The 26530-nt window shown below is 52.1% G+C and overlaps 9 protein-coding genes across 9 annotated transcripts; 5 read left to right on the forward strand and 4 right to left on the reverse strand.

Annotated features, from left to right (window-relative positions):
- Positions 1–620: 620 nt before the first annotated feature.
- On the forward strand, positions 621–4995 carry M409DRAFT_62294 (uncharacterized protein; the record flags this gene model as incomplete). The annotated part of the gene is made up of 3 exons (XM_033815107.1): positions 621–871; positions 954–2517; positions 2722–4995. The coding sequence occupies 3 exons, from the start codon at positions 621–623 to the stop codon at positions 4993–4995; spliced, it is 4089 nt and encodes a 1362-aa protein (XP_033675061.1).
- Positions 4996–5599: 604 nt separating this feature from the next.
- M409DRAFT_62296 (uncharacterized protein) lies at positions 5600–7442 on the forward strand (the record flags this gene model as incomplete). Its single annotated transcript, XM_033815108.1, has 5 exons — positions 5600–5707; positions 5765–5932; positions 5979–6436; positions 6489–7307; positions 7343–7442. The coding sequence occupies 5 exons, from the start codon at positions 5600–5602 to the stop codon at positions 7440–7442; spliced, it is 1653 nt and encodes a 550-aa protein (XP_033675062.1).
- Positions 7443–7895: 453 nt separating this feature from the next.
- On the forward strand, positions 7896–9635 carry M409DRAFT_16443 (uncharacterized protein; the record flags this gene model as incomplete). The annotated part of the gene is made up of 1 exon (XM_033803621.1): positions 7896–9635. The coding sequence occupies one exon, from the start codon at positions 7896–7898 to the stop codon at positions 9633–9635; it is 1740 nt and encodes a 579-aa protein (XP_033675063.1).
- A 1849-nt stretch (positions 9636–11484) lies between these two features.
- M409DRAFT_62297 (uncharacterized protein) lies at positions 11485–12135 on the reverse strand (the record flags this gene model as incomplete). The annotated part of the gene is made up of 1 exon (XM_033815109.1): positions 11485–12135. One exon carries the CDS (start codon positions 12133–12135, stop codon positions 11485–11487), a length of 651 nt encoding a protein of 216 aa, XP_033675064.1.
- A 1856-nt stretch (positions 12136–13991) lies between these two features.
- M409DRAFT_62298 (uncharacterized protein) lies at positions 13992–15926 on the reverse strand (the record flags this gene model as incomplete). The annotated part of the gene is made up of 4 exons (XM_033815110.1): positions 13992–14042; positions 14102–15146; positions 15201–15631; positions 15684–15926. The coding sequence occupies 4 exons, from the start codon at positions 15924–15926 to the stop codon at positions 13992–13994; spliced, it is 1770 nt and encodes a 589-aa protein (XP_033675065.1).
- A 336-nt stretch (positions 15927–16262) lies between these two features.
- M409DRAFT_16446 (uncharacterized protein) lies at positions 16263–17423 on the reverse strand (the record flags this gene model as incomplete). Its single annotated transcript, XM_033803622.1, has 4 exons — positions 16263–16588; positions 16641–16980; positions 17030–17056; positions 17112–17423. The coding sequence occupies 4 exons, from the start codon at positions 17421–17423 to the stop codon at positions 16263–16265; spliced, it is 1005 nt and encodes a 334-aa protein (XP_033675066.1).
- A 552-nt stretch (positions 17424–17975) lies between these two features.
- M409DRAFT_16447 (uncharacterized protein) lies at positions 17976–20112 on the forward strand (the record flags this gene model as incomplete). Its single annotated transcript, XM_033803623.1, has 8 exons — positions 17976–18366; positions 18422–18673; positions 18729–18875; positions 18926–19094; positions 19150–19213; positions 19270–19484; positions 19543–19644; positions 19695–20112. 8 exons carry the CDS (start codon positions 17976–17978, stop codon positions 20110–20112), a joined length of 1758 nt encoding a protein of 585 aa, XP_033675067.1.
- Positions 20113–20769: 657 nt separating this feature from the next.
- M409DRAFT_62300 (GMC oxidoreductase) lies at positions 20770–23031 on the forward strand (the record flags this gene model as incomplete). The annotated part of the gene is made up of 5 exons (XM_033815111.1): positions 20770–20801; positions 20852–20971; positions 21025–21241; positions 21289–22648; positions 23018–23031. 5 exons carry the CDS (start codon positions 20770–20772, stop codon positions 23029–23031), a joined length of 1743 nt encoding a protein of 580 aa, XP_033675068.1.
- A 2517-nt stretch (positions 23032–25548) lies between these two features.
- M409DRAFT_16450 (uncharacterized protein) lies at positions 25549–26496 on the reverse strand (the record flags this gene model as incomplete). Its single annotated transcript, XM_033803624.1, has 1 exon — positions 25549–26496. The coding sequence occupies one exon, from the start codon at positions 26494–26496 to the stop codon at positions 25549–25551; it is 948 nt and encodes a 315-aa protein (XP_033675069.1).
- Between the last annotated feature and the right edge of the window lie 34 nt (positions 26497–26530).

Genomic DNA, 26530 nt, shown 5'->3' on the forward strand with positions numbered 1-26530 from the left:
CGCGTCCTGGCGGGCATAGACATAGTGGTTTGCATGCTGACTGTTCCTCCAGGCGTGGAGAGTTTCCCGGGGGCAGTAATTTCCATCTTCGTCATGGTCTGAATGCTGTAGCAATCGGAGTTTCGCCTCGCCACACGTGCGAAGCTGCAGGTGGAGGACCAATGTGCGGACTCTGCGGAGGATCGCGAAGGTCGTGTTGGAGGAATGGCGTCGCATTAAGCTTCGTAACTTCGCGCTAAGCGTTGCCAAGACAAACAAGGATCTACAAACCCCAAACTTAGTGGGCGCCCTAATCAAATTAACTGCAGCGCTGCGAGATCGGACATCCACCCTTACACCAATTCATTCACATCACCGTCGAGATGATCGGCTGGGAAACGTGTTGGTTCCTGCCTATATGCATGCATGCCACGCTCGGAGGATTGCCGGCCAACATGGGACGGGTCCGCCACCGCTGTCATCTCCGCCTCCCATGGACTGACCATGACGCGCATGCAGAGCATCTCGTCTTCCTGGCGAACAACTTTCAGGAAAAATTGCTTGCGATACACCCTCAGTTGTTGATAGCTTGCTCTTCGTGATCTCTGATGGTCACGTGTCATGGACGAGATTGATTAGCCATGACCGGCACCGATGCATTACCTGGGAAACTGGTCTATCAGCTCGATGTCCTCGACCAATCGTCGAAATCGAAGCGGCCTGGCCTAATATCCAGGCACTCTACGAAATCGCGGCAAGATCTGCCACGGGTCAAGACGTCCCCGCCGCCACAGAGCAATGATAGCTGGAAGGACCAACGACGAGTGTGGCCAGAACAAAGCGACCATGGCTTGACTTGGCTTTTATTCGCCTGGGTCACCCCGTTGCTGCGGTGCGTATCTTTGCTCAGTGCAGTGATGCTCGAGAAGACATAGCTTAAGCACCAGCCAAGATCCAAAACTTACAAGACTTAGACTAGGGCATCAGAGACCTCTGGAACTGGATGATATCTGGCTCATGAGCCCCAATAGAAGTTCGGAGGGACTCTCAAGACGTGTGACAGCTGCACTTGCTACATATGTTGCAGCGTCTCATCCAAATCCTCTCCGCGCGGCTTTGCTCGACGCCTTCAGATCCGAATTGTTACTTGGAGGTGTGGCGCAGCTATTGTCAACCTTCATCCACGCTCTTACGCCATTTGCGCTTCGCTTCCTAATAGCGTTTGCCACAAGCGTCTATGGCGGTAAGGATAAGCCTTTGTCACAGGGCATCGGTATCGTGCTCACCATCACCGCCATGCAGCTTCTGCAGAGCCTATGTACAAACCACTGCCTACACTACAGCATGCTAGTTGGCGCACAGACAAGATCAGCTCTCACAGCCCTGATACTCCAGAAATCATTGAAGTTGTCGCCACGAGCCAGGGCCAGCGGATCTACAGCTGTTGTCGATGGCTCAGATGGCTGGACGAACGGCAAGATAACGAATCTGATGTCAACGGACACATCGAGGATTGACCAAGCTTGCTCTATTGTACACCCCGTATGGACGGCCCCTATCTCGATTTTGATGAGCTTGGTATTGCTTTTCTTCAACCTATCCTATGGTGCATTCTGTGGCTTCCTTGTACTGGCAGCTGCTACGCCCTTGGTCGGTCGCGCTATGAAGCTCGCTCTCGCAGGCCGCTCCAGCATCAATGGCATCACGGATGCAAGGGCTACACTTGCTCAGGAGCTGCTGCAGGGAATCAAGTTCATCAAAATATTTGGATGGGAAACAGCTTTCGTTTCTCGACACCGAGATCTTCGCAAGAATGAGGTTCGGGCTCTGCAGAAGTTGATCGACCTGCGAAATACTGTAATGTCGGCCAGCATGGCAATTCCAGTCTTCGCAGCGGCTCCTTCATTCGCTCTGTACTCCTACCTGGCTGAAGACGTCACTCCTGCAAGAGTGTTTTCGTCCATTGGGCTCCTCAACTCTCTAAGGCAGCCTCTCGGAATTCTCACTACAGGGGTTAGCCTCCTCCTAGATGCTTCGATTTCGATCTCGAGGATAGAGGGTTTTTTGTTGGCGGAGGAAGCTGAGGAGACTTCTCGCTTTGACTCCGATTCTGAGTTCGCGGTCGTACTTTCGAGCGCCTCCTTCACCTGGGAGGCCTCGAATCGCAGTCAGCAAGATGAATTGAGAGACAAAAATGGGACCGACATGAAGCAACAGCCTATCCTACGGGTGCCGTTCGAGAGGTCCTCAAGTCTGGAAAGTCAGCAGTTCAGCCGGCCAATATTGAAAGCCGACTCGCAAGGCGATGGCGCCGACGATGTGTTTCGCTTAGCGGAGCTGTCACTAAAGCTGAAGCGCGGCGAACTGGTTGCTGTCGTTGGAGACGTCGGTTCAGGCAAGAGTTCTATGCTTGCAGCTATGGCTGGTCACATGCGAATGACCTCGGGTGAACTTACATTTGGTGCCAGGAAAGCTTACTGCGCAGAAGGCGCTTGGATACAGAATGCATCGATCAGGGAGAATATCACTTTCGGACAGGCACGTAACACTTGTTTGAGCCTGCCCTCAATGTTCTGCTCAAAGTGGAACATGCATCCCAATTACTTGAGAGCTGTGCAAGCAGTCTGAAGTACCATCAAGAGCTTTGTCGCTCTAAAATTTTGGGGGCTCATGATGCCATGCGTTCCACTTTGAGCGGAACGACGAGGGTAGATTTTCTTGGCCTGTACTGACTTTGATTAGGCTTACGAGAGCGACTGGTACCAGGAGATCATCGACGCATGTGCACTCAAGGCTGATCTAGACTCCTTTGCGGATGGTGACTTGACAGAGGTTGGCGAGCGCGGAGTCACTCTTTCTGGAGGCCAAAAGCAACGTATCAACATTGCTCGGGCGATCTACTCGGGAGCCGCCATTGTGTTGATGGACGACCCGCTTTCCGCGGTGGATGCCCATGTTGGCCAACACATTCTGAAGAAAGCCATATTTGGTCTGCTCCGAGGCAAATGCAGAGTCATGGCAACTCATCAGACACATATACTCCCCAGTTGCGACAAGATCATCCGCGTCGAGAACGGGCGCATCGTCTCCGTGGAGGTACCAGATCACGCGGCTAAGCAAAGCATACGTCGGCAAATGTCCTTTGGGTCCAAGGAAAAATCTCGACCTTGTCTCCAGACAGCGCCGGATAACACGACTATAAATCCCACGAACACAAAAGCCTCGTCATCTTTGATGATGCACGAAGAACGGCCCACTCGAGGCGGCGTGCCCGCCAGCGTCTACAGCTACTATCACAAGGCTACTGGCAATCCGCTCTCGATTGGGCTAGTGTTGTGCATTTTGGCCTTATTACAAGGCAGCATCATCGGGGGAAGCCTTTGGTTGTCGTGCTGGACTTCATACATTTATGAGATGTCCGACGCCTACTATCTCGGAATATACGCTGCCCTCGGCATCGTCCAAGCCGGCCTCATGTTTCTCTTCTGCAAGACAATCACTTTATTTGCCACTCGAGCATCATACACCATGCTGGAAGATGCTCTCGCGTCTGTCGTACGATCGCCCATGTCATTTTTTGACCAAACGCCGCTTGGAAGACTCGTTAATCGCTTCTCGAAAGACACGGATACCATCGACAACACCCTGGCCGATTCCATCCGCCTGTTTCTGATGACCACTGGATCTACACTGGCCGTGTTCGTATTGATCGTGTCATATTACCGGCTCTTCGTGTTCGCCATCCTACCAGTTGTCGCCGCCTACCTGTCGTACACCACCTACTACAGATCTTCTGCACGAGAGATGAAATTCCACGAAAGTACCCTTCGAAGCAAGGTCTTTGCTCAATTTGGTGAGGCCATTAACGGGGTCCCCACCATCAAATCCTACGGTGCACATGATCGTTTCGTCTCACGCCTTTACAGGGCGATTGATGATATGAACAGCGCCTACATCCTATCATTCTCCTACCAACGCTGGCTTGCCATTCGTTTGGATGGCGTTGGACTAATTCTCGTGCTCACAGCTGGGCTGTTGGCTGTGAGGTCCAGTATTAGCGTCGATCCAAGCGTCATCGGCATCGTGGTTGCTTGGATTGTCTCTGTCTCTCAGATGCTCCAATTCACCGTCAGGTATCTGACAGACGTTGATAGAGACATGGTGTCCGTTGAGAGACTCCAGTACTATGGGACCTGTTTGACAAAGGAAGAGCCGGAAAATGTGACCCGCGTTGAGGTGCCCGCGTCTTGGCCAACAAAGGGACAAATCTTGTTCGAGAAGGCCTGTCTGCGGTATCGTGAAGACTTGCCGGACGCTCTACGGGACTTCGATCTTCATATCCGATCTGGAGAGCGTATAGGCATTGTCGGTCGAACTGGAGCGGGCAAGTCTACTATTCTTGCCGCTCTGCTACGTCTTGTCAATCTAAGACAGGGCAAAATTGTCATCGACGGACTCGACATTTCTCAGATACAGCTCGCCAACCTTCGCTCTCGACTTACGGTTGTATCTCAGGACCCGAAGCTCTTTCGCGGAACGGTACGCTCCAACCTCGATCCCTTCGATGAACATCCGGATTCAGAGCTCCTACGTGCGATGCAAAGAGTTCACCTGCAGACCCCTGCTCAGGAGAAGCATGGCGAGCGTGATCAGATCGATCTGGCGTCTGCTGTAGAAGAAGATGGTACAAACTTCAGCTTTGGACAACGCCAGCTCCTTGTCCTCGCCCGAGCGCTGGTACGCCACACGCAAATCACGGTCTTTGACGAGGCTACGACGGCAATAGACCTGGAGACAGACCGAAAGATCCAGCAGACGATCGCAGAGGCCTTTGCCGGGCGGACTTTAATCTGCATAGCACATCGTCTTCGGACCATCATCTCCTTTGATCGTATCTGTGTCATGGACGCAGGCCAAATCGCCGAGCTTGGTACACCCAAGGAATTGTGGGAAAGGGGCGGTTTGTTTCGACGATTGTGCGATCAAAGTGGCATTGCAGAGAACGACTTCCCTTGAGAGCCTTGTAGGAAAACTATACACCACTTTCAGACATTCCGTCGAACAATTCCAAGCTCCCACACTTTACTCGAACGTCTGGGATGTACCCTACGCATCTCTGGCCGCTGGCGACTGCAATGCTCGGGTCCGTTTTGGGTCTTCGAAATTCCCAAATTACCTCTAGGTCAAATCTGCTAATGGCCTATTTCCCCGACGTTGACAACACCTTTCAATAAATCGTCGATCGAAAATATCTTCACGGCTCGCTTGCCGAATCCGCTTATACATCCCGTCGTTGGTAGACTCATCAGCTGTCTTCAAGTATCACAGCCGCACCAAAGCGCGGGATATCCAAGCCCACGTGCTCTGTTTCAATGGCAAAGCGACTTCGGTATGTTATAGGCGACAGGCTGAAAAACCAACACGCAGTCGTTTGATCCTTCGTGCAAGCCTAGCGATTCCGGTGGTATAGCGTGCAGTAGTCTCGCAGGCGGCTCGGGTTTCAAGGTTGCAAGAATGACGTTGACGGGTTGACCGTGCGAGGTTCGCCGTTTGATGCGCAAGAGACAAGCTCAAGGCAAGAAGCTCGCCAAGTCTTCCCAAATGTTTCGATCGTCAGAATATGCTACAGAGTGTGCTTTTGGCAGCCTTGCTGGCGTCAAGCTGCTTTGTCCACGCCGCCTTTGAGCTTGGCATTGGCGACGATGATGATTTGACCAATTTTGTCACGGTATGTTCTCAGATATGCGCTTCATGCATGAGTTATACTGAACAACGTTCACAACAGCGTCCAGAGATCAAAGCCCCTCGCTTCAATGTCACTGTGTACGAGTCAGGAAGCCTTGCTCCAGGCTACTGGTTCATCGCGCCGTACGCAAAACTTGCTCAGGAGTACTTTCCGTCCAAATATTACCAGCCTTGCCAGACCGGCCCTGCCATCTATGATACGTCAGGGGTATGAGAATACCATTTTGCTTGGGGAATGTGCTAATCGCAACCAGGAGTTGATCTGGTCTGGAGCATGTGCGTTCCGGAACAACAACACTTGCGACTTCAGAGTTTATCGCAACGGTGACGAAGATGCATTATCTGCTGTATTCTGTGCTTACAGCCATGGACCGATTCGCCACGGGATCGTTCTCGATGCATCCTACAATGCGATACAGAATATCACTGCTCCCCAAGAGACCCCTGACTTCAACATGCATGAGCTAAACATCATCGATAATGGGAAAAGTGCGCTCCATTTCATGGACAGATCGGAGTATGTCGACGTTTCGGAGTTGGGGATCGATGGTGTCAAACAAGGGTGGATCCTCGACACGGGCTTTCGAGAGATGGATCTAAAGACGGGCAAGACCACATTCGAGTGGTGGGCGTCGAAGCATGTGGCGGTCTCCGAAAGCAGCGTCAAAGTCGAACGTCTTGAAAACCCATATCCACTCAGCTGGAACTGGTTGTAAGTTCATTTGGAGGCTAGGCACAGGCTCAGAATACTTACTTATCTCTAGTCACGGCAACTCGATCAACAAGAACTCCGGTGGTGACTATCTTGTGAGCTCTAGATTCACTGATTGCATCTACAAGATTTCTGGCAAAAATGGAGAGATTCTCTGGCGATTCGGAGGCCAAAGATCAACATTCAAACTCGATGGCTTCAACTTCTCCAGACAACATGACGCTCAGTGGGTTAGCCACAATGACAACACAGAGGTCGTGTCATTCCTCGACAACGCTTCCGATATGGACGATGAGACCTCTTCGTACTCCTCAGCACTAATCGTAGAGCTCGACAAGATCTCGAAGACAGCACGTGTCGTCCAACGAATCGAGCGACCAGACCATCAACTCTCACGGCTGAGAGGCAACTTCCAGCATTTACCTAATGGTAATCTTCTCGTGGGCTGGAGCGATAACTCGTACATCTCCGAGCATGCTGCCGATGGTCGACTGCTCACGGAAGCCCACTTCACGACCGACCGATTCTTCACCTATCGCTCGTACAAGTTCGAGTTCGCTGGCAAGCCTACAGAGCCACCAGTGCTGAAAGCATTTGCGTTTGGAAGTAGCTCTGCTAAGGCCACGACTGTCTGCTACGTTAGCTGGAACGGAGCCACTGAGGTCTCATTCTGGAGATTCTTTTCCATGGATCCAATATCACAACGACCGGTCCTCCGAGGCGAGATACGAAGGTCTGGATTCGAGACGTCTTTCCATGATGACGGCTATCAAGAGATGATCTATGTTGAGGCCATTGACTCCGTGGGCTCAGTTCTGGCGAAGTCTGAAGTATTCGAAGTGCAAAGACCTAGGCACTGGACCAATGTTCAGCTTCTGCAGAAAGACTGGCCGAAACTGCCAATAGCTCATCCAGCGGAGGCTCCTTGGTCGATGTCGTTATTCGCACTCTTCCTCTTTGCAGGTACATGTGCGCTGGCGCGCAATTACTTCGCTCGGCGGTCTAAACGTGCGAGGATGAGACATCACTGAGAGACAAGGTAGTCCTCGCAATAGCAACGATTTGCATGCGTTGTCGGTATCACCAGAATGCAGCCTCGGTTTCAGTCTGCCTTATCATCAATTTTGCCACGTTGCTTCCACGGTACTGATGAAGTGCAGTGTACCTCCGCCCACAAGATGATCATGTGCTCACACGATCCCTGCATAGCTCTATCATGCTTACAAGAAGCCTGAGGGGTTCATCCACGTCGAATCAATCTCGAAAGCTTAACAAAGCTTTGTCCAATGTTTGCTCGTGTGGCTTGCATACACCATCGACACTGCGGAGAAATTGAGAATCTGGATGGATTTGAAACGTGTGCCGCGACACCTTCAAGAAGGCGTCGCAATGCTTTTGACTATGCCCGGTTTTGTTTCGCGGCGCACGACTCAAGATGTACTGCTGAGATCTGGCAGCCATGTCCACTTTCCAGCACGAGTATTTTAGTAGAGCGGAAAGACAGATCAAGCTCCTGGAAATTGGCCTTGTCGGCAACTCAGCTCGATATTCCGTGACCCAAGGATCTATAGAAAACGATCAGTACTTTGCGCTCTCCTACACCTGGGGCGACCCGAAGAACAGGCGAACAATTGAAGTCGATGATCGCACTTTGAGCATAACAGCCAACCTATCGAGAGCACTCGACGATTTCGTCACCTTTTTCCGATCTTCTGAGCCAGGACGACCTAATGTCTTGATATGGATCGACCAACTATGCATCAATCAAAAAGACGACGAAGAGAAGAGCGTTCAAGTCTCTGTAGCTGGAGATATATACCGAAATGCTCAGCAGGTTCTGGTCTGGCTTCCACTGGATCGGGATATCAAGTTCGGCTTCAAGGACTGGACATCCTGGCGGCACTGGCATCATCAACAGATCACCTCGCCGCAGTCGAGTAGCTCGCCACCTGGCAGAATTGCGATGAGCTACACTGCCATCTCTCAGCCTCGGCAAGACTACCCCGTTGCTTCTGAGGGCGATGCCGTCGTTAAGAATCAGCTCTCAGCATGGGAAAACATCCATAGCATCATCACCAGTCCATGGTGGGAGCGAGCTTGGGGATATGTCGAATTCTTGCTTTCGGAGAATGTTGCGTTCTTGTTTGGGGGACTGTGGACTTCAGCGGAGTCATTTCACGACCTGATTTCTCTCTATGAGCAGCGGCGGGAAACGCACATTAAGTTCTGCACTCTCACGCTCAACATGCTTAAGCATCAAGAGGGACAAAAGGCACCTTCATCCAAGTTTTGTGGATGCTTTGGCCGTGGTGATGATGCTCCACCGAAGGACCCGAACGTTGCCAAAGACCAGCGAGAATACCTTCGACGACATAGTCAACACCTGTCGGACCTGACACCCTACTGGAGTAGGATCATCAATCACTTTTCTGCCAGATCGGAACTCCATGCAAGAGATGAAATGGCGACCACTCCTTTGTCGACGTTAATGAAGCAGGCACGAAACTACAAAGTCACAGACACAAGGGATAGACTCTATGCTTTTCTGAACTTGGCGAATCGTCGGTACGACATCAAGATAGACTACTCGCTGCCCACAAGATCCATCTTGATCGATGCCGCTCGTGCCGTCATTCAGAACGAACATCGGCTCGACATTCTCGCAATCGCATGCGAAGACAGAAGCAACGGCACCAATTCAGGGCAGATCCCATCCTGGGTTCCCACCTGGTCAAGCAAAGAAGACGCAGACTCACCATACAGACAATTCCTTCGCCAAATCCAGTTCCCCATGGCTCGATATAGCTACGGTGGCGGTGGGCCGGGCACGCGTGCTTCCCAATCCAGCAGTCCGGTTGTCTTCTTCCCCCCAAACGGGATCCTGCAGGCCAGAGCCTTGTTCGTCGACAAGCTCATCGTGATGGTTGCAGAGGACGCTTCAAAACACTTTCGGACTTTCATTACTGATTCAGGTCGCAAAGTGGCCACCGTTCGAAAAGCAGAGGCGGGAGACGAGATCTGGATCTTCCTCGGCGCGGATGAAGTCTTCACTCTGCATAAAGACGGCGACTTTCATGTCATACTTGGCCATGCTATGGTCCGCGAAACGGGTGGAGAAACGTCTGATGTATTGCTGGGTTCGATGATCGATCGGCTTAACAAAGGACAGGTCTCTGCGACTGATATTCGCATCAAGTGACTGTACGATTCTACGTTGCCTCCATGGGACGGATTTTGAGGCAAGAGATAATGATGTTTGAGAGATAGGGAACGTTTTCGAGATGTACAAAAGAAACGTATCTGCTATTACCTCCGCTCCGACCTCGACCAAGGCACCCTTTCCTCACAACTCTCGATATCTCTGCTGCGGTATACCACTCCCGATCTATCGCTTCACATTCACGGCATCCATATTTTCCATCACCTGCGGACTCTAACAGAAAATGAAGAGAACGATGCTAGATACAAGAGCCGCAATGAATGTGAAGTAGACCTTCAGAGTCTCTCGAAAGACGGGAAAATTAGTAGTCGACGACAGAATCTCCAGGAACCTCCTCTGACGTGTCGGTTGATGACCAAGGAGTGGCTCGCCGACGAGAAGTGTTTCGCCGCATGGGTCCGAAACCGATGGTGTTTCGTGACCTGGCATCAAAGACCACTCGACACGGGTCAGAAAGATGGCCGCAGGCACATGGACGTATGTAAAAGCGACCACTCGCGATACTAGAATTGAGATGGCGTCAGTGACAAAATGATCCTCATCTCCAGACACCCAGGGTAGTAGGCCTGCGGTAAGGACAGGGCCAGCTGTGCATAAGATTTGAGAGCTGGAGTAAGCCAGCGATGCAAGCAGCAACGAACCCAGGTTTCGGAGGGAGCCAAGTTTTCCCAGTGAAGAAAAAGACTGCACCCTGTCCGGCAAAGTTGACGGCGACGAGATCAAGGTATGCGTCCAAAGCATGTGAAGTGGCGCGCATAGCACCGAGCAGCACATGAATGCCAAAAATCTGATATATTCGTGCTGAAGCTCCAGGACTACGTCGAAGAGACAAAAGAGGCCGAACAGCACACTGTAGTAGAGCGTGCTCAGGAGCCATCCACGCAAGCATCGTCGAAACATCTGAACGATCCGACCAGGCCTTGGTTGACGACGTAGATCGGGGCTCGTTGCATCCGAGTCGTCTACTACTTCCGCTTCCAGAAATTTCTCGTTCTTTTCAATGATTTTTTGAGCGGAAAGACATCCATCGTGCTGCTTGAGTTTGTCTTGAATCATTGCCCGGCAGACAATGGTCGAACCGGCCTGGAACATCTGCAGGGAGTCAACATCATGACCAGACCACACAAAGCTTCATGGACCTACGAATAACATGAACAGTACCCAAGCAGAAACAAAGACCAGGCGATAGGTCCTGATGATGGGTTTCCTCACGCCATCGTAGGCTGCGAGGTTCAAGTCCTCTGCGTTGGCGCGATAAACAAGGCTGTGAAGCAAAGTGAAGACGACAAGTGATATTTCCTCAGCAACGGTCTGAGTTCGAGGAGCGCTGTTGTCCATTGTGTTGTTGGAGAGTGTTAGCAGCATCAAGTTGTCTGAGGTCAAGTGTTGCTTATATATGCTGCCGGTCCTCTGCTGGGCGGTTACTGGAACGCGCTGCGCCCACCAGGCATTTTGCCTGTGCCACAACCACCACCGGCTTCAGATTAATCGACTGGATAGCCTTTGCTGTTGAGCGATTGCCCTGTGCCTCTGGTGCATCGAGACAATCTTTTCCTCGAAATAGCAACCGACGCCTCAAAGATCAAAGACGCAAAGAAAGAACATCAAGGTCTGCATTGAAATCGGCTTTTGCATTTAGTTTGTGGTATACTTTTAATCGTGATGAGATCCTGCCCTCGTCAAGTAAATGCTTTTATTTTTAGTGCGATGTTATCATCGCCAAAGTGGCTCGCTTGTGGGCCCAGCCCAATTGTATTTTGCGTCTGGCGTTGAGGCCTACAAGTCGGAGTGCCATAGTGAAGCTGAACGACCGCCATCCTGTCATTCACTACTTCCTCCGAAGCACGAGCATAACTGCGCGAGCGTTGTCACCCTTCCTGTAGTCGTCGACCTTTGTGCTGAGAACGTCGACTGCTCCAATTTGTCGCAGGCGTTCAACTTCGGCTTCGAATCCTTCTGGCTTCCAAAGAGTGTCAAGGACAGTGGCAACGACGAGACCACCTCGCTTCAAGACTCGCACAAGTTCTGGCAGGGCGGGGCTTGGGCCGACATGGCCAGTGGTGAAAGTGCCAACGCAGGTGACAACGTCGTAGAATTCGTCTGGTTGTTCGATTGGCTTGGTCATGTCCACAGGCCAGAGGTCGCGGTATACGCCAGTGTCTTTGGCGATCTTTAGCATTCCAGGGGAGAGATCGATGCCGTCAATGACCTTGGCACCAGCCTGAGCGAGGGCCACACCGGAGAGTCCAGTGCCGCAGCCAGCGTCGAGTACGGCTCCGTCAATCTTGCCATTGTTGGCCAGCACTGCCTCAGCAACGAGCTTTGGTCCGACGTAGAGGGTCGATGGACCCATGACATCGTCATTATATGTGGCAGCCCATTTGTCGTAGAGGGCGATGTGCTCGCTGGGAGTCTTGCAGTCGTACGAAGCGTGACGAGGGTCAGCGGCAGCAGTGGTGGTAGCGGTTGCGGCAGACATCTTGGCAAGGGTTCAGCTGGAGAGGAGCGGGAAAAGAGTTTGTGTCGAGTTTGTTTGAGAGGAGGTACAGAATCGGTCTGAGTTGGTGGTAGAAAGGTTGAAATTCGAGAGAAAAGGGATGATCGAGAAATCTCGCAGGCCTGGTTTCCCCTCTTTGCTTTTGTACTCATGGTTGCGAAGAGGGCCCGCGGCGATGGCGTCAGAGTAGCAATGGCGCTATGAAGCTCTCAACTGGACGATCGTAGCTCATGCATCGACACTGGCACGTATCCTGTCCTCTGATTCGAGTTGCCCAGGCGTTGCGGCTGCAGCTCAAGGTAAGCGAGGACTCCCTCGTAAGAAAACGCTGACAATCCAGGGAAGTCTCATAACTACATCGGCCGGCTATACGAATCTGTCACAAGGTGGACCCACAGCGAGTGGGCGGGAGGAGGTGTTGAGGCAAGCTGTGTGTCGGCGTGAAGCTTGCTCACGGTATCGCTTCATGGCCCAGGGGATCCACGATTTCACCTTGGAAAGGTCTCGATAGGAAGATGTTGGGGGCCTTTGGTGCTATCTCGAATTTGAACGGATTCAATCCATTAGGTGGGTGTCAAGGAATTGAATTTCAAAGATCCAGCTGCGCTCACCGTCGCACGGTTTCGGTAGCCCTTGGCGACGGCAGTGCAGCGATTGTAATTGCCGTTGAGTGTGGTTCCAAGGAGTACGAAACATCATCCAGAAAGATCCCAGGGCCAGTGGAGGGCCAGTGACGATATCACGTCCAGGATAAGCGGTAGGGGAAGATAATGCAGTGTCCATTCCCTTGCGTGTCAAGGCGGTAATGCTGGGAGCACGGCATCATGGGTCTGCGGTGTCTTCATGGCAGGAGAGTTGTTTTCCTTCGGAGAGTAGAAATGTGCAAAGAATGAAAGAACAGGAGACGTTCAAACGATAGGGAAATCCTGTGATGAGGAGATGCGGTCGCTCGGGCGGTGTGTGATAAGAGTCCAGTCTAGGGATTGTGCGACGGCCGGACAGCGAGGAAGACTGAAAGCAATTTTAGGATCAAAAAATTGACTGAGATGGCTCTCAACACTTCTTAACCGTGATGTCTGGAGGAGGTGAGGTCTGTTTAAGCAGTTGATGACGGTACTATTACGGTCTACGACGATACCATGGACTCTTCAACCATTACTGGGTAGCACGACTGTGAAAAAAGAGGGAAAGAAGCACCTATTCAGGCAGGAAAGACCCTGCTCTTTCTCTCTTCCCCAGGACTAGCGTACGTCGCGGTCCAACAAAATTCAAGAGAAGCCCGCCCTTGCCGCGAGAATCTCGTTGTTTAACGTAATAGCATGACCTTGAAAACAGTCACATGTGCCATGAAACTACGTGATTGTGAGAGTAGTTACATTGTTGTGCGTTATTTGGTGCTGTGATGGCAACATTGTTGAGATGAGAGAAAGTCTTGGCATATGGCCCGTGCTTCTTAGTAAGTGAATGAATACGGATAGCTATGTCGACAGACTGGTCAAAACAAAGGTCACACGTCGCGCGTTTCTTTGACCACAGACTTTCAACCCTACTCTTGGGGCACTCTCACGACACACGTCTCAATGTCAATAAATCTTACATGGTTCTGCATCATATCCCTATCGACCCTACTGGACAGGCATTTCGTCATGAGCTACGAAGAGGCCGAAACTGGAAATTGTGGAATGAGACTTGGTATTCTATTGCACGGAGACTCTTCTATCCATTGAGGTTTTACTCTTGCTTCTGACGCAAATTTGACAATCTCCGAGATTACTATAGAAATTGTGCAGCGCACAATGGCGTAGAGAACTGCAATTCTTCTCGTAACGGGCGAGACATCACAACTTGGCCTCCTTCTTTGGTGGCGCCATATCCAGCCATGAGAAGTCCTGCAATGTGTGAGCATGACAACGCTGTCGAATGACGATAGTGTTACAGAGTGACTTACCATTGGAAGATCCGCTTGTTGATCGATGATAACATTCACTACCACTGGAACCTTGGCCTTGAATCCTTGGATGGTCGCTTCCCTGAGCTCTTCTGGCGTGCGGGCTTCGAAACCAATTCCGCCAGCCATTTCGGCCAACTTCTGATACTTGGTCTCATAGCCTAGAGACCACGCAGTGAGCCCGGCTCCTTCTTTCGTCGTTCCAGCCACTGTGTTCCTTCGTTTCTCGTGCCATCTGTCGGATGCATCGCTATCTCCTCGATAGAGGCCGGAGTTGTTCATCACGAAGATGAGGATGTCCATCTGGAACCGGGCCATTGTCTCGACTTCCATTCCTGAAAAACCAAAGGCGCTGTCACCTTCGATAGCGACAATCTTCTTGTGGTCCTTAGTTCCTGACGAGCCTTCGCCTGTCAGATTGTAGGCTGTATAGGCAGCTACCGCATAACCCATGCCCACACCCATGGTGGCATAAGTGCCAGCATCCAATTTTATTCGAGGGTGCTCCATGGTGAAGATCGATCGGGAAATGTCCATTGCGTTTGCACCTTCAGAGACATAAACGATGTCACCGTTTGCTGGATTCGACAATTCGTTGAGGGTCGTTCTCATCACATCGAAGGCCCGTTCGAATGGCATGGGCAGCTGCTGAACCGCCGCTTTTTTGGCCGCCCTTGCTTCGTTCTTTTCCTTACCAGCTTGGAGGCTGCGAGAGAAGGCAGACGATCGACCTTCCCATCTCCATCCGGCCAAGCGGTCTACAATCTGCTCCACAACCAAAGCAACATCACCAACAAGACTCAACGATTGATTGCCGCCATTCTGCCCAAGTTCGTCTGCACTGATATCGATCTGTATAATCTTTGCGGTTGGGTTCCATTTTGGAGGCAGGCCAAATGACAGAATCCAATTTAACCGGGCACCGAGCACGAGCACAACATCAGCTTCCTTCAGGGCTACTGAACGAGCTGCGGAGTAGTTCGACGGATGGGAATCTGCAATGACTCCCTTGCCCATGGGCGTTGGAACAAAAGGTATCCCAGTTCTTTCTTCATTAGCGACCGCACAATCAACACGTTGAGCTTGCCGAACTACTCACTTCTCAACCAACGTCTGGATTGGACGCTCAGCACGCGCATACGCTGCGCCCTTGCCTATAACCACCAGGGGCGCCTGTGCCGACTTGATGGCATCGACTACGGCTCGAAGTCTGTTATCTGGTGCGACAGACATCGGTGGCTCACTGTACGGTGTCGGAGTATGTCGAGGGATATCGTAGTGGCCAAGAATCAGATTAGCTGGCAAATCGACGAATGCTGGTCCCGGACGCCCGAACATGGCTGTCCGATATGCGTCCTTGATTGATTTCGGTATGGTCTCTGCGGAATGCGGACGCACGGCGAGTTTGGCGTGGGGCTTTAGGAGAGATATGGCGTCGACTTCCTGGAATGCCTGTTTGCCGCCATTGTGCGTCTCGCTCGATCCAGCGAGCACCAGTAATGGCCAGGAGTTTGCGGTTGCGTGTGGAATCTAATCAATGTCAACGCCCATCCCAACTCAGTGTCTTCGGAGTCTAACGTACCCCAGCCATAACGTGGAAAACACCTGGTCCTCCCACGCAGATGCAAACTCCTGGCTTCCCAGTCAGATACCCATATGCCGTGGCGGCATATACAGCAGCTTGTTCGTTTCGGAAGCTGATGAACCGAATGCCCCGATAAAGTCCCTCTTGGCCGATGTCAGTGACTGGCAGTCCAGGAAGGCCAAAGATGACCTTTACTCCAAGATCATGAAGAGCCTGGGCAATTATGGCGGCTCCATACATGACTGCGGTTGCTCAGAGAAAAATGAACGCCAGACTTTGGCGGTCTCCAATAGTGTAAGTTGTTGACGATAATGTCTTGACGCTCGCTGGTCCCAGGTCGAGGAAGCTGCTCACTTGCGGGGAGCGCTGAGCCTTATGTACAACCGAGGGCTCGACCCATGCAGTCACGGGATCTGACGATAACGCAACCGAATTCACGCCCCTACTTGCGAGATTATCTGAAGGATAACATCATGCCGTTGGCTATCGGTGTGTGAAAAATTCGAGTGAAGAGAAACATTGCGTCTGGGTGATTGGTGTTCATTCAGTCTAGCTGCTTCGAGTGGAGCTAACAAGCTACAGCCTCGCGAGCGCAGCTCGATCGCCACCTTTATCGGCGAAACCAAGCTGCTTTATATCTATATTGGCAGGAACGAAGTGTTCTCTCGCCCTCACATTCTCGATGTCCTCGCGCGAGATGTTCCGTGATTCCACTGCTGGGTTGTAACCCAGACGCTCTCGACCATCCCTCACATTCTCCACCTCGCTCCACTTCAGCGCTGGTCTCCCGTCAGAGCGACTGAGCACAAGTACTCCAAGAACACCGGCAGCGTCCAGCGTTAGCTGCAAAGCGTTGCGAACTTCAACACCTGCATCGCCCGCCCATCCTCTAAGTTGCCAGACTGTTTGTTTTGTTAGAACGACTGATCGGATTCAGGACATACGCGAACTTACCAACACCGCAAAGGTTGGTAAATCCAGTCGTTGCATCTGATGATACTGGGTTGTTTGGCGAAGACTTGCGACTCACATCGCCGACCGTCTTGAGTGCAGCCTTGTCTAATCCGGAGCCAACCAAGTCCAGCACCTGGACATCCTTGAAATCGATCTTAGCCTGCGACAGGGCAGAGTTGACTGCGGTCTTGATCTTGCGTGGACTATCTTCGCCGCCCTTCGTCCTTGAGTGGAAGCGACTGACGAGAGCAGCTCCAAGGATGCGTACCGCACCATCTTTGAGATAGGCATGAGAGGTGAGGAAAAGATCCGACACAATCACAACAGCAACTATAGCGCTCTGCCGGGAGTCAATATGATGCTTCCGTTGACGGAGCGAAGAAAATTACCTGTCGATTGGTCTTGTTGCTAGCAGCCTCGGAGGGGGTCAGCTTCATCCGAGAGACGTTGTCGACTGTTCAACAAACTCACTCCGTCAATCCCCACTACCAGCGAGCAATTGGCACGCCGTGACCATACACTTTGAGCTGCCGCGTTCAGGCCGAAAGAATTGTTCACTTCACATATTGGCGCTCCTTGCATGCCAAGAGTGTCGAAGGATGATGGTGCTATACGCAAGTCATGATCGAAGCAAGCGAAGCATTCGTCCACTTCGCCATATATAACGCCCGCGTCCAAGAGTGCTTTGGTTGCAGCTGATATGGCCAGTTTATCGAGGCTGTCATTGCTCTCCCGCGACACTGAAAGGCCAACGCCAGCGATATGGGCTTGGGAAGTCCGCATGGTGTAATGACAGCATCGGTCAGATGTCAGACTCTACTTCGAGGTCGACGCGTTGCCGTCACGAACTTCTCATCACGAGTTCGGAAGGATGATGATGCTGCTCGATTTGCTTTCCTGGTGGTCGGTATCGGTTGGCTGGGCGTGCGGAGTAGCGCGTTGATCCCCCTCTCGCTCCTGCCAGCCACATGAGTGCCTCGTCTCGAGCCCAAAGGTACATCCCTCGCTGTACCACGACCTCATCTCGCCGATCTGATAGTGGTCATTCCAGACCGCAGTCGACCTGGAACGGCGTCCGGATCAATGGATGTCTCGAAACTTGCAAGATTGCCGACCATCCTCGACGACATTGTCATCGCCAGGCTGGTTTGAAGTGGCTGGGCATCAGTGGCCATCTTGATTGGAGGACCGTGGCAGGCACGAAAGCTGTGACGGGAGTCTCGTATCTGAACAGTACACACAGTGGTATTAATCGCAGAGACTGAGGTCGTATCTTGGCAAGCCGCTACACTAAACACAACACTTGACTGCTAGCAATAGCAAAGACAGTTGACAATGGGTTCGACAACCGAGAATGAGGTTCGCTCGGACGATGAGCGTCCGCCGTCCATTGTGTATGGCCCAGCGACACCGATACCTTTGACGATGACCTTCAGTGAATTACTGGACCACCATGCAGAAGTTCGAGGCGAACGACCGGCGGTCATATCCCATCCACAGCAAGGACGGGTTGTTTCATTTCGACAGCTTCAGGACAGAAGCAAACAGCTCGCGCAGGCAATGGCCAATGATGGAATTGGGAAAGGAGACCTTGTGGCAATCTCTCTTGGAAGCCGTGTCGAGTATTTCGAGACATTCTTCGCTTGCACAAGGCTCGGTGCGGCGCTGGTGCTTCTCAATTATGCATACGCAGAATCGGAGATGTTGGCCTTGTTGAAGATCGTTAGTGAGTTAGAGGCAAATATCATGACAATTGACAGTTCAATATTGACGGTAGACAGAGCCGAAGATGATGGTAGCATCACCAGGGTTTGCATACTACGACAACACGAAGGTATTACCGAAAATCGCCTCAGAAATTCCCTCGGTGAAGAAATTCGTTATTATGGACGACATCGATGGCAAGTATGTGCTTTCAGGGCCATTAGATCGATCTGTAAAGTACGAGGAGTACATTTCACAGGCTGGCTCGGCTGGTCTGCCTTCGGTCTCGATATCGCCGCACGATATGGTCAACGTGCAATTCACTTCAGGTGAGCGAACAAAATGGCAAAGAAATGACAGTTATCGCTCACAGCTTGCGAATAGGGAGCACCGGCTTACCAAAATCTGTCGCCTTATCACATTACAACATCATGAACTGTGGTCGCTACATCTGGCAACAAACCCGGATGACTGACCAGGATCGTATCTGTCTTCCTGTTCCACTTTTCCATTCTTTCGGCATGATAGTCGGTATGCTGGGAAAAGACTTCCTCTTGACGAAGATGACTGACTCCACACAGGCATTAGCTCGAGCACTGTTGCAGGCTCTGCTCTTATTCTACCAAGCGAAATTTACAACGCCAGCAAGACTTTGCAGTGTATTCAGGACTACAAGTGCACGGCCATCTACGGAGTGCCAACGATGTTTGTCACTGAAATGGAAAAACCAGAGTTCGACTCCATCGACAGGTTCAACCCCCCGGGGCGAGAGTCCGCATACGGTAGCTAACATTGGCTGCACTAGATCGACCATCAAGTTTGGTATCATTGCAGGGGCAGCTATGCCACCCGAGCTTCTCAGACGAATCGTCCGTAAAGATCTCCGCCGGGTCTTGAATCTTTGCTGACCTCACGTCCCAAACAGGTAACTAAATTCCCAGTCCCAAGGCTGTACACGTGTTGGGGCATGACTGAGCTGAGCTCATTCGTGACTATGATGCATGAGACCGATCCCTACGAAAAGAGGATCAAGACTGCAGGCAGACTATTCCCGCATTTCGTTGCCAAGATCGTCAAGCCTGATACAGGCAAAGTACTCCCATGGGGCGAGAAGGGAGAGATTGTTGCTAGCGGATACGGGTACAGTGATGTGTCTTGATCGTTTCCTCGGACCATTTACTGATCAATTTGCTTTTAGACAAATGTCGGAATACTTGAACAACAAGGAGAAAACTGACGAGACCCTTCGATATCACCAGGAAGATTTGGAGCCTGGTGGTGTCGGAGGCCTTGGCGACGGGTAAGTCAGCGCAAGTCAGATATCATGGCATTTGCTGACACTCTTCACAGCGCTGTGCTTCGAAAATGGATGCACACCGGCGACGAAGGATTTCTCGACCCAGAAGGATACTTCATCATATCTGGCCGCATCAAAGACTTAATCATCCGCGGCGGCGAGAACATCTCACCCATGGAGATTGAAGACCGACTCGTCGAACACGAAGCCGTGGTGCAAGCTTCAATAGTTGGCGTGCCAGACGAGAAGTACGGCGAAGAACTTGGGGCTTTCGTCGAGCTGAGGCAAGGCTGCAAGCAACCCAGCGACGACGAACTTCGAGCATTCGTCAGAGAGAAGCTCGCAAGGTTCAAGGCGCCCCGGTACTTCTTCTGGCTTGGAGATGGCAAAGCACCAGACGAGTGGCCCAAGACCACAAGCGGCAAGGTCTCAAAGCCTGATCTGAGGAAGATGGTGAAAAGCTTGCTATAGCGAGCGAGGCGTCACATGCGTACGCGAGCCATATCTGCTACTGTACCTCGAGCGTTTTGTACAACTCAGGCAACCCGTGTGATGTTTAGTCGTAGCGAGTTTCGGGCGAGGCTCTGTGTCCTGCAGGAGCAGGAGCAGGCGTGGGTTCCTCCCCAAGGTTCCCCAGCTTCGCCCCTCATCGTGCATCCTGCAAGTCGATCTGCCTCCGCAGATGTGCAATGATGGTATGGCTGACACGAAGAACATGAGCTTGCTCCTTCGGGAATGATGGAGGGAATTTCGGCTCAACGGAAATGCTCACGAGTAGCCCTCCGTTGGACAAACCATCAATGGACTTGTCTAGAATTATGGATGGCGCGCCCCTCATTGGATACCTGCGCTCGGTTTGACTGATCAACTGCCAGATTCATCCGGGCGATTGACAGCTAAGCATTGGATCCCAGTAGCGCACCGTACGCAAGGCCTCGATTCGAGCAGGTCCGCGACAGCTCGTTGCTATGCTTCGCGATCCCCCGCTTCATGCACGAGAGCTGGTCGTGTGGTGTCGTACCCTCAGACGTGCCATGCTTATATCGTTTGTGCTACTCATATGTGAAGTTTGAGGTGTCCGGTGTGTTGGAACAGTACAGCCAACTGCAGTACCTGGGCGTCGACAACATGGCAGAAACTTACGACTACATCATTTGCGGGTATGGACTTCTGTAGTCCAAGTATTCTTGAAGCTGCTGACATGTGACAGCGGTGGAACATGTGGTCCGGTCATTGCTGGACGATTGTCCGAAGACCCCAGCCTGAAGGTCCTTGTGCTAGAAGCTGGAAATCCCAGCAAAGATATGGATGATGTGCATATGCCTGGAGCGTAAGGCTACCAGTCGCCGCTGTACGTTCAGTTTGCTGAGAGAGTACTTCCAGATGGACGAAGAATCACTCCGGGCACACAGACTGGAATATCGTATCGACGCCCCAAGCTGGATTGAATGGCAAGGTTTGCAATTTGCCCAGAGGACGCCTCCTCGGTGGTAGTAGTGGCACGAACGGAACGATCTGCGTCCGAGGAGTCAAGCAAGATTACGACGATTGGGGATTCCCAGAATGGAGTGGCGATGAGATGTTCAGGGCCATGAAGAAGGTAAGGAGGATGGCTATAGCAAGAAGAACACACTAACATTTCCCAAGGCTGAGACGTTCCATCCGAAAGAGTGGTTCCCTCACGTTGAGGATGCTCACGGATATGACGGCCCTCTCCATATTGCACCAGCCTTACCACCTCTCCCGATCGCCGAGCGCATGTTCGAGAACTTCAAATCAAAAGGACTGCCTTACCGACCCGACATGTTCAGCACCGGCGAGACGCCTAATGGCTGCGGCCATGCCATGAGAACTACATATGAAGGAAGGAGAACAACGGCAGCAGATTATATCACTGCCGATCAGGAAAGGTCTAATGTCACGATCATCTGCAACGCCACGGTGGACAAGGTCATCCTGGAGCGTGGTGCCGACGGCACGCTGGAGGCCAAGGGCGCCGAATACGTTGACAAAGATAGCAACCGAACCAGGGTAAACACCAGCCGCGAGGTCATTGTTGCCGGAGGCACATACTGCTCGCCCGCGATCCTCATGCGTTCTGGCATCGGACCAAAGAAGGATTTAGAAGCTGTAGGCGTCCCAGTACAGGTTGACTTGCCAGGTGTGGGAGAGAACCTCCAAGACCACCAGTTGATTTTCATGTACTACGAACTGAAAGAGGCGGACCTCACAGACGACGCAAGAGTCAACCACGACCCCAACGCCTACGAGAACGGTCACAAAGAATGGATGGAGAAGAAGACCGGTTGGCTGGCAAACTTCCCATTCGGTGCATTCGGCTTCGCAAGGCTCAATGACCGCCTCGAACGAGACAGCGAAGAGTGGCGAAACTTCCCTCGACGAGAGGGCCGCGATCCAATGGACCTCACAGAGACCCAACCAAATATGGAGTTCTTCAACACAATCTGCTACGGCGGACCGCCGGAGTACACTGATTTCCCCAAGGAAGGCCAGTGGGCTTTCTCGATGTGCGCTTTCCTCTGCGGCCTGCAATCTCGCGGCGAGGTGAAGATCAAGTCCTTGGATCCGTTCCAGCCACCTTATGTGGACCCACGATACCTGGACGACCGACGCGATCTCCTCATGATGTCTGAGGGTGTGCGATTCGCCAACGAGCTCGTGATGGAAGGCGCTGGCACCAAAGACATCGTCAAGGGCGGCTGGCCGCCGGGCGCAGAGCACCACAAGTACAAGACCAACGAGCAATGGCAGCCCTTCGTCAAGAAATACACCTCGACATCGTATCACCCTGGTGGAACTTGCAAGCTGGGCAAGAAGGATGATAAGATGGCTGTGGTCGATCAGTACCTCCAGGTGTATGGTGTGAAGGGCCTGCGGGTGGCAGATTGCAGTGTCATGCCTACGCTGCACAGCGGTCACACAATGATGCCGGCGTTTGGTATTGCTGAGAAGGCTGCTGAGTATGTTCTGCAGGCTGCTCATGCGGGCAATGCCACTAATGGCTCGAAGCAAGAGCCTTTGGATCGCATTGATTCGGCACACAGGCCTGCCTAGTGATTGACAACCTAGCGTAAATATTCTCCAAATGAAGTTGATATCCACCAATGACCCTGAAGTCGCTCAAGATAAACGTCAAGAAAGTTGGAGAGACCTTCGTGGCCAAATTATTGATTGATCTGTTTACTTTTGAGCGATGCCATAGTTCTTTTATCCCGCTCAATACCCATTCGCAGCCAAGAACTGATGAGCCTGCCTGATACTCTCAGGGCTGCTATAATGCAGCGTCGTTGCGTGCGAGGTGTTCAGGGGCACTAGAGTTCAAGTCAGCTCGGCGTGTACGATAACACCTTATCAGTCGACTTACAATAGTAGTCATAGTTGGCATTGGGGAAGAATGCCTCGCTCTTCGCCGGGATACTCGTGCTGCCTGTGCCACAAGACTGCGGTCCAAGAGCTCTGCTGCCTGTTGGTCCGCAGAAGAACGCCTGGCGATCAAGTCAGCGCATGTCATACTCAAGATGCGTTCATCGTATGTCTTACATCTTCCTGCCCAGTCAAAGCAAAGACATCGCCTTTGAACTTATCCGCCCGTTCGAGACCAGAGAAAGCAGAATAGATCTGTCCAACGGTGATGGTATCCTCATGATCAAAGTCCCAATCCGCGAGGGCCTGGCTGAACGCTCCGTCATCTCCATAGTACGAATCACGCTTGCCCTGACGAGAGCCGAAAGCGAGGTAGCCTGGTGGGAATGATCCGAACTTTGCTGAGTTTTGGAGTTGAGCAGGCTCCAGAATGGTCAGGAGCAGACCGAGTCCAGCTTGGACAAGAGTGTCGGTCCAGCCTGTGAGGATCAGGGCATCGAAGTCGGTAGGGTAGTGGGTGGCGATGCCATTGCCAATGACGGATGCCAGGGAGTGTCCTACGAAGATGACCTTTTCTGCTTTTGGTGCAAAGGATAGTTGGCCAGCTCGAAGCATTTGAGTGATCTTGTGGATAATGGCGGTCTGGAGCGGTTGTTGGACTTCGGTGATCGGGTCAGCTTTCTGGGAATCTCCAGCTCCTAGATTGTCGATGGCGAGGACCGGGTAGCCTTGTTGCGTGGCGTATTTGACCCAGTCGTATTTTGCGGTGCCATCTGGATTGCCTGGAAGACCGAACCAGTAGCTCTTTGAGGAGGTCAGTGACTTATAGGACTGGCTAAGGGCGTTCTTAACTTACCGAGTTGTATGGTACGCCATGTAGAAGCAACTGCACCTCCTTCGATCGCCCTGCCGGTGCTTGAGGGTTGTTCGCCGGCTGGCAGTATTTAGCAGCGATTTGATATGTGCCGGACACGGGCAGCAGTCCAGCAAATTGTCCTAGAAATCCGGCTCCAGAGGACAGAAAGGACTCAACGCCTGAAAGCGAGGCCAAGTCAAGACTCGGTGCTAACACAATGCCATTGTTCGCAGACGTCGTGACCGGGATGGTGTGTGAAGAACACGATGCTGCCCATGCTAGCGCAGCCGATGCAAGAACTGCAGCAACGGAAGTGTACAACATCTTGTGCAAGCTGTCGTTGTTTTCTAGAATGTCTGTAGAAGTTCAAAAACACTCATCAAACAGTCGAGTCAACTCGCATGGCATCCAGTTCATCATCCTGCCGAACACAAGCCTCGGCTGTCTGTTTGGTCTGTCTTCTCTTTGGTCGAGCGTTGCTTAAGCTTGAATCAAGGTTGTCGGCAGCTGAAGGCTCCACTTTTCCAGAACTTCCTTTTTGAGCAACGTCATGGCCCAGCTTGGTCTGTGCCGGAATGCATGTGGTTGGGAGCGAGCGAGATGTTTAAAGATATTCGGGTAAAGCTCATCTTTCCAGTAAAGAGTCGGAGAGAAGGAAACGGAAGGAATCGCGAAGAGGCACACCCAAGTTGTTTCGTCCACCAATGTGGGAGAACGCCAAGAAGTTGTGTAATGCATGTGGTTGTGGAAAGGAAAGTTCGTGAGTGGTCATTAAGTCTCAAGTACCTGGAAGGTTGCGTCCATACCAGAGTATCCTCCACACCCCCAAGTTCATTGATCAATTCCGCATTCCCAGGTGATTCGACCTCTACGTCGTCATGCATCCCGATTTCATCCTTCTCCTGAATCCTCACTGATCTTGCTCGAGACTTCTCCTCGTCACATGCCCTCACGTGACGTTTCGTCGTCGTCGTCTGTGCCACCCTCCTTCAGCCATTGGCCGACGCACAGCGGCAAAAATGATTTGAGTCTGGGTCAACGTAATCATCGAAACCCAACAGCACCGAGGCGCTTCCCCTGCTGCTCTTCTGCCCACCACCTTTGGTCACTCGACCCATCGACACACCTCCGTTCTCACTCCTCCGAGCCTTCGAACTGCGTACCGGAGAGGGTGGACTTCTCGTTTTACGAGGTGAAAACGGCACTTTCTTATTCCATTCCTCGACGCCTGAAATCCGCCTCTTGCCAGCCTCCACCACACACTTCAAACTCGTCGTGGCGCGACAAAGCTCTTGGTCGGTCATCTTGTCGTTGTGAACCTGCTTTCGCAGCTGTTCCACTACTGACTTGACGTTTGGAAGGCGTTCAGGTCCGATCTTGTTCAGAAATGCAGTCGCTTCGACATCCGTATTGTACCACTCTGCCACCACGTTCTTTGATATCGCTGCCTGAAGTCTAGACTTCTGGGCCTGTGCTTTGATACGGGCGACGTGCTCGTCTGAGATGGTTGTAAAGGTGACTTCGGCCTTGATTGCGGCAAGTGGTTCCAGTGCATCAATCGGTTTACATTTACTTGCCAAGTCTTGGAGTCTAATGGTGACAAAGCGAGCGCGCGTCTGGGCCAGCATGGCGGCAAGTATGTAAGTGTGGAAGTGCATCTCCTCGAGCTACCTCTCGCTCTCACAGTCGTCGATCCAAAGGTTGAACCGAAATCGACGAAACTTGGCGTAAATTGTAGAGAAGACCTTCATGACAGCACCGAGGGGTCGACGCTCTTTGATGATCTTGTGGTCAATGAGAGTAGTCCGACCCGGCTCAATGCCGCCCCATATGTCGAGAATGCCAGGCACATGTGTCCTGAAGACAGTGTCGTCGTCGATGACCATCAAGTCGCCCCACACCTCGTTTTCGCCGTAGAGAACATCCTCGCCTTCAGTCTTGAGTTGCTTTGACGCTCGCAAGATCGCGGTGTCAATCTGCTTCGACATGAGATCGCCAACGAGCAGCTCGCGGTATATCATGATTCTTATCTCGGGTGGCAAATCGAGGAATGGAAAGGCTGCCATCGTGTCGCTGTTCTGTGGTGGTGGTGGATGTGACGAAGCCGAGGCGGAAGCCGATCGGATCAATTGCGAAATTGTCATGTCGTCGGTGTGTCGTGGTAGGTGTGAGGAGGCTGAGGAGGGAGCCGAGAAGGGAACTGAGGAGGGAGCCGAGAAGGGAGTTGATCGAGCCGGTTGCGGAGCCATTGCAGGAGCTGAGAAGGGAGTTGGTCGAGCCGGTTGCGGAACCATTGCAGAAACTGCGACGCTGGTCGAAGAAATAGTGAAGCCCGTCTGAGAGGATGATGACTGGTCGGAGAAGTTGAGAAGCGAGTCGATGAAGTCGAGGAGAAGCAGGTTGGTGAAGCCGAGGCGCTGGTCGATGAAGTCGCGAAACTGGTCGAAGAAGCTGAGTAATTGGTCTGGGAAGGTGAGAGACTGGTCGGAGTAGTCGACAAGCTGGTCACAGAAGTTGATGAGAAGGAGGAAGAAGGTAACAAGGTGGAATTCAAGTGCGAGCTCCAACATCACGCCGCCAAGCCATGGCCTCGACAAACGGCCTTCACGTTTCATCTTTGCGCACGGCCGTCAAACGCACCAATACCAG

This window comes from Zasmidium cellare, assembly GCF_010093935.1.
Source record: "Zasmidium cellare ATCC 36951 unplaced genomic scaffold M409scaffold_1, whole genome shotgun sequence".
Taxonomy (NCBI): domain Eukaryota; kingdom Fungi; phylum Ascomycota; class Dothideomycetes; order Mycosphaerellales; family Mycosphaerellaceae; genus Zasmidium; species Zasmidium cellare.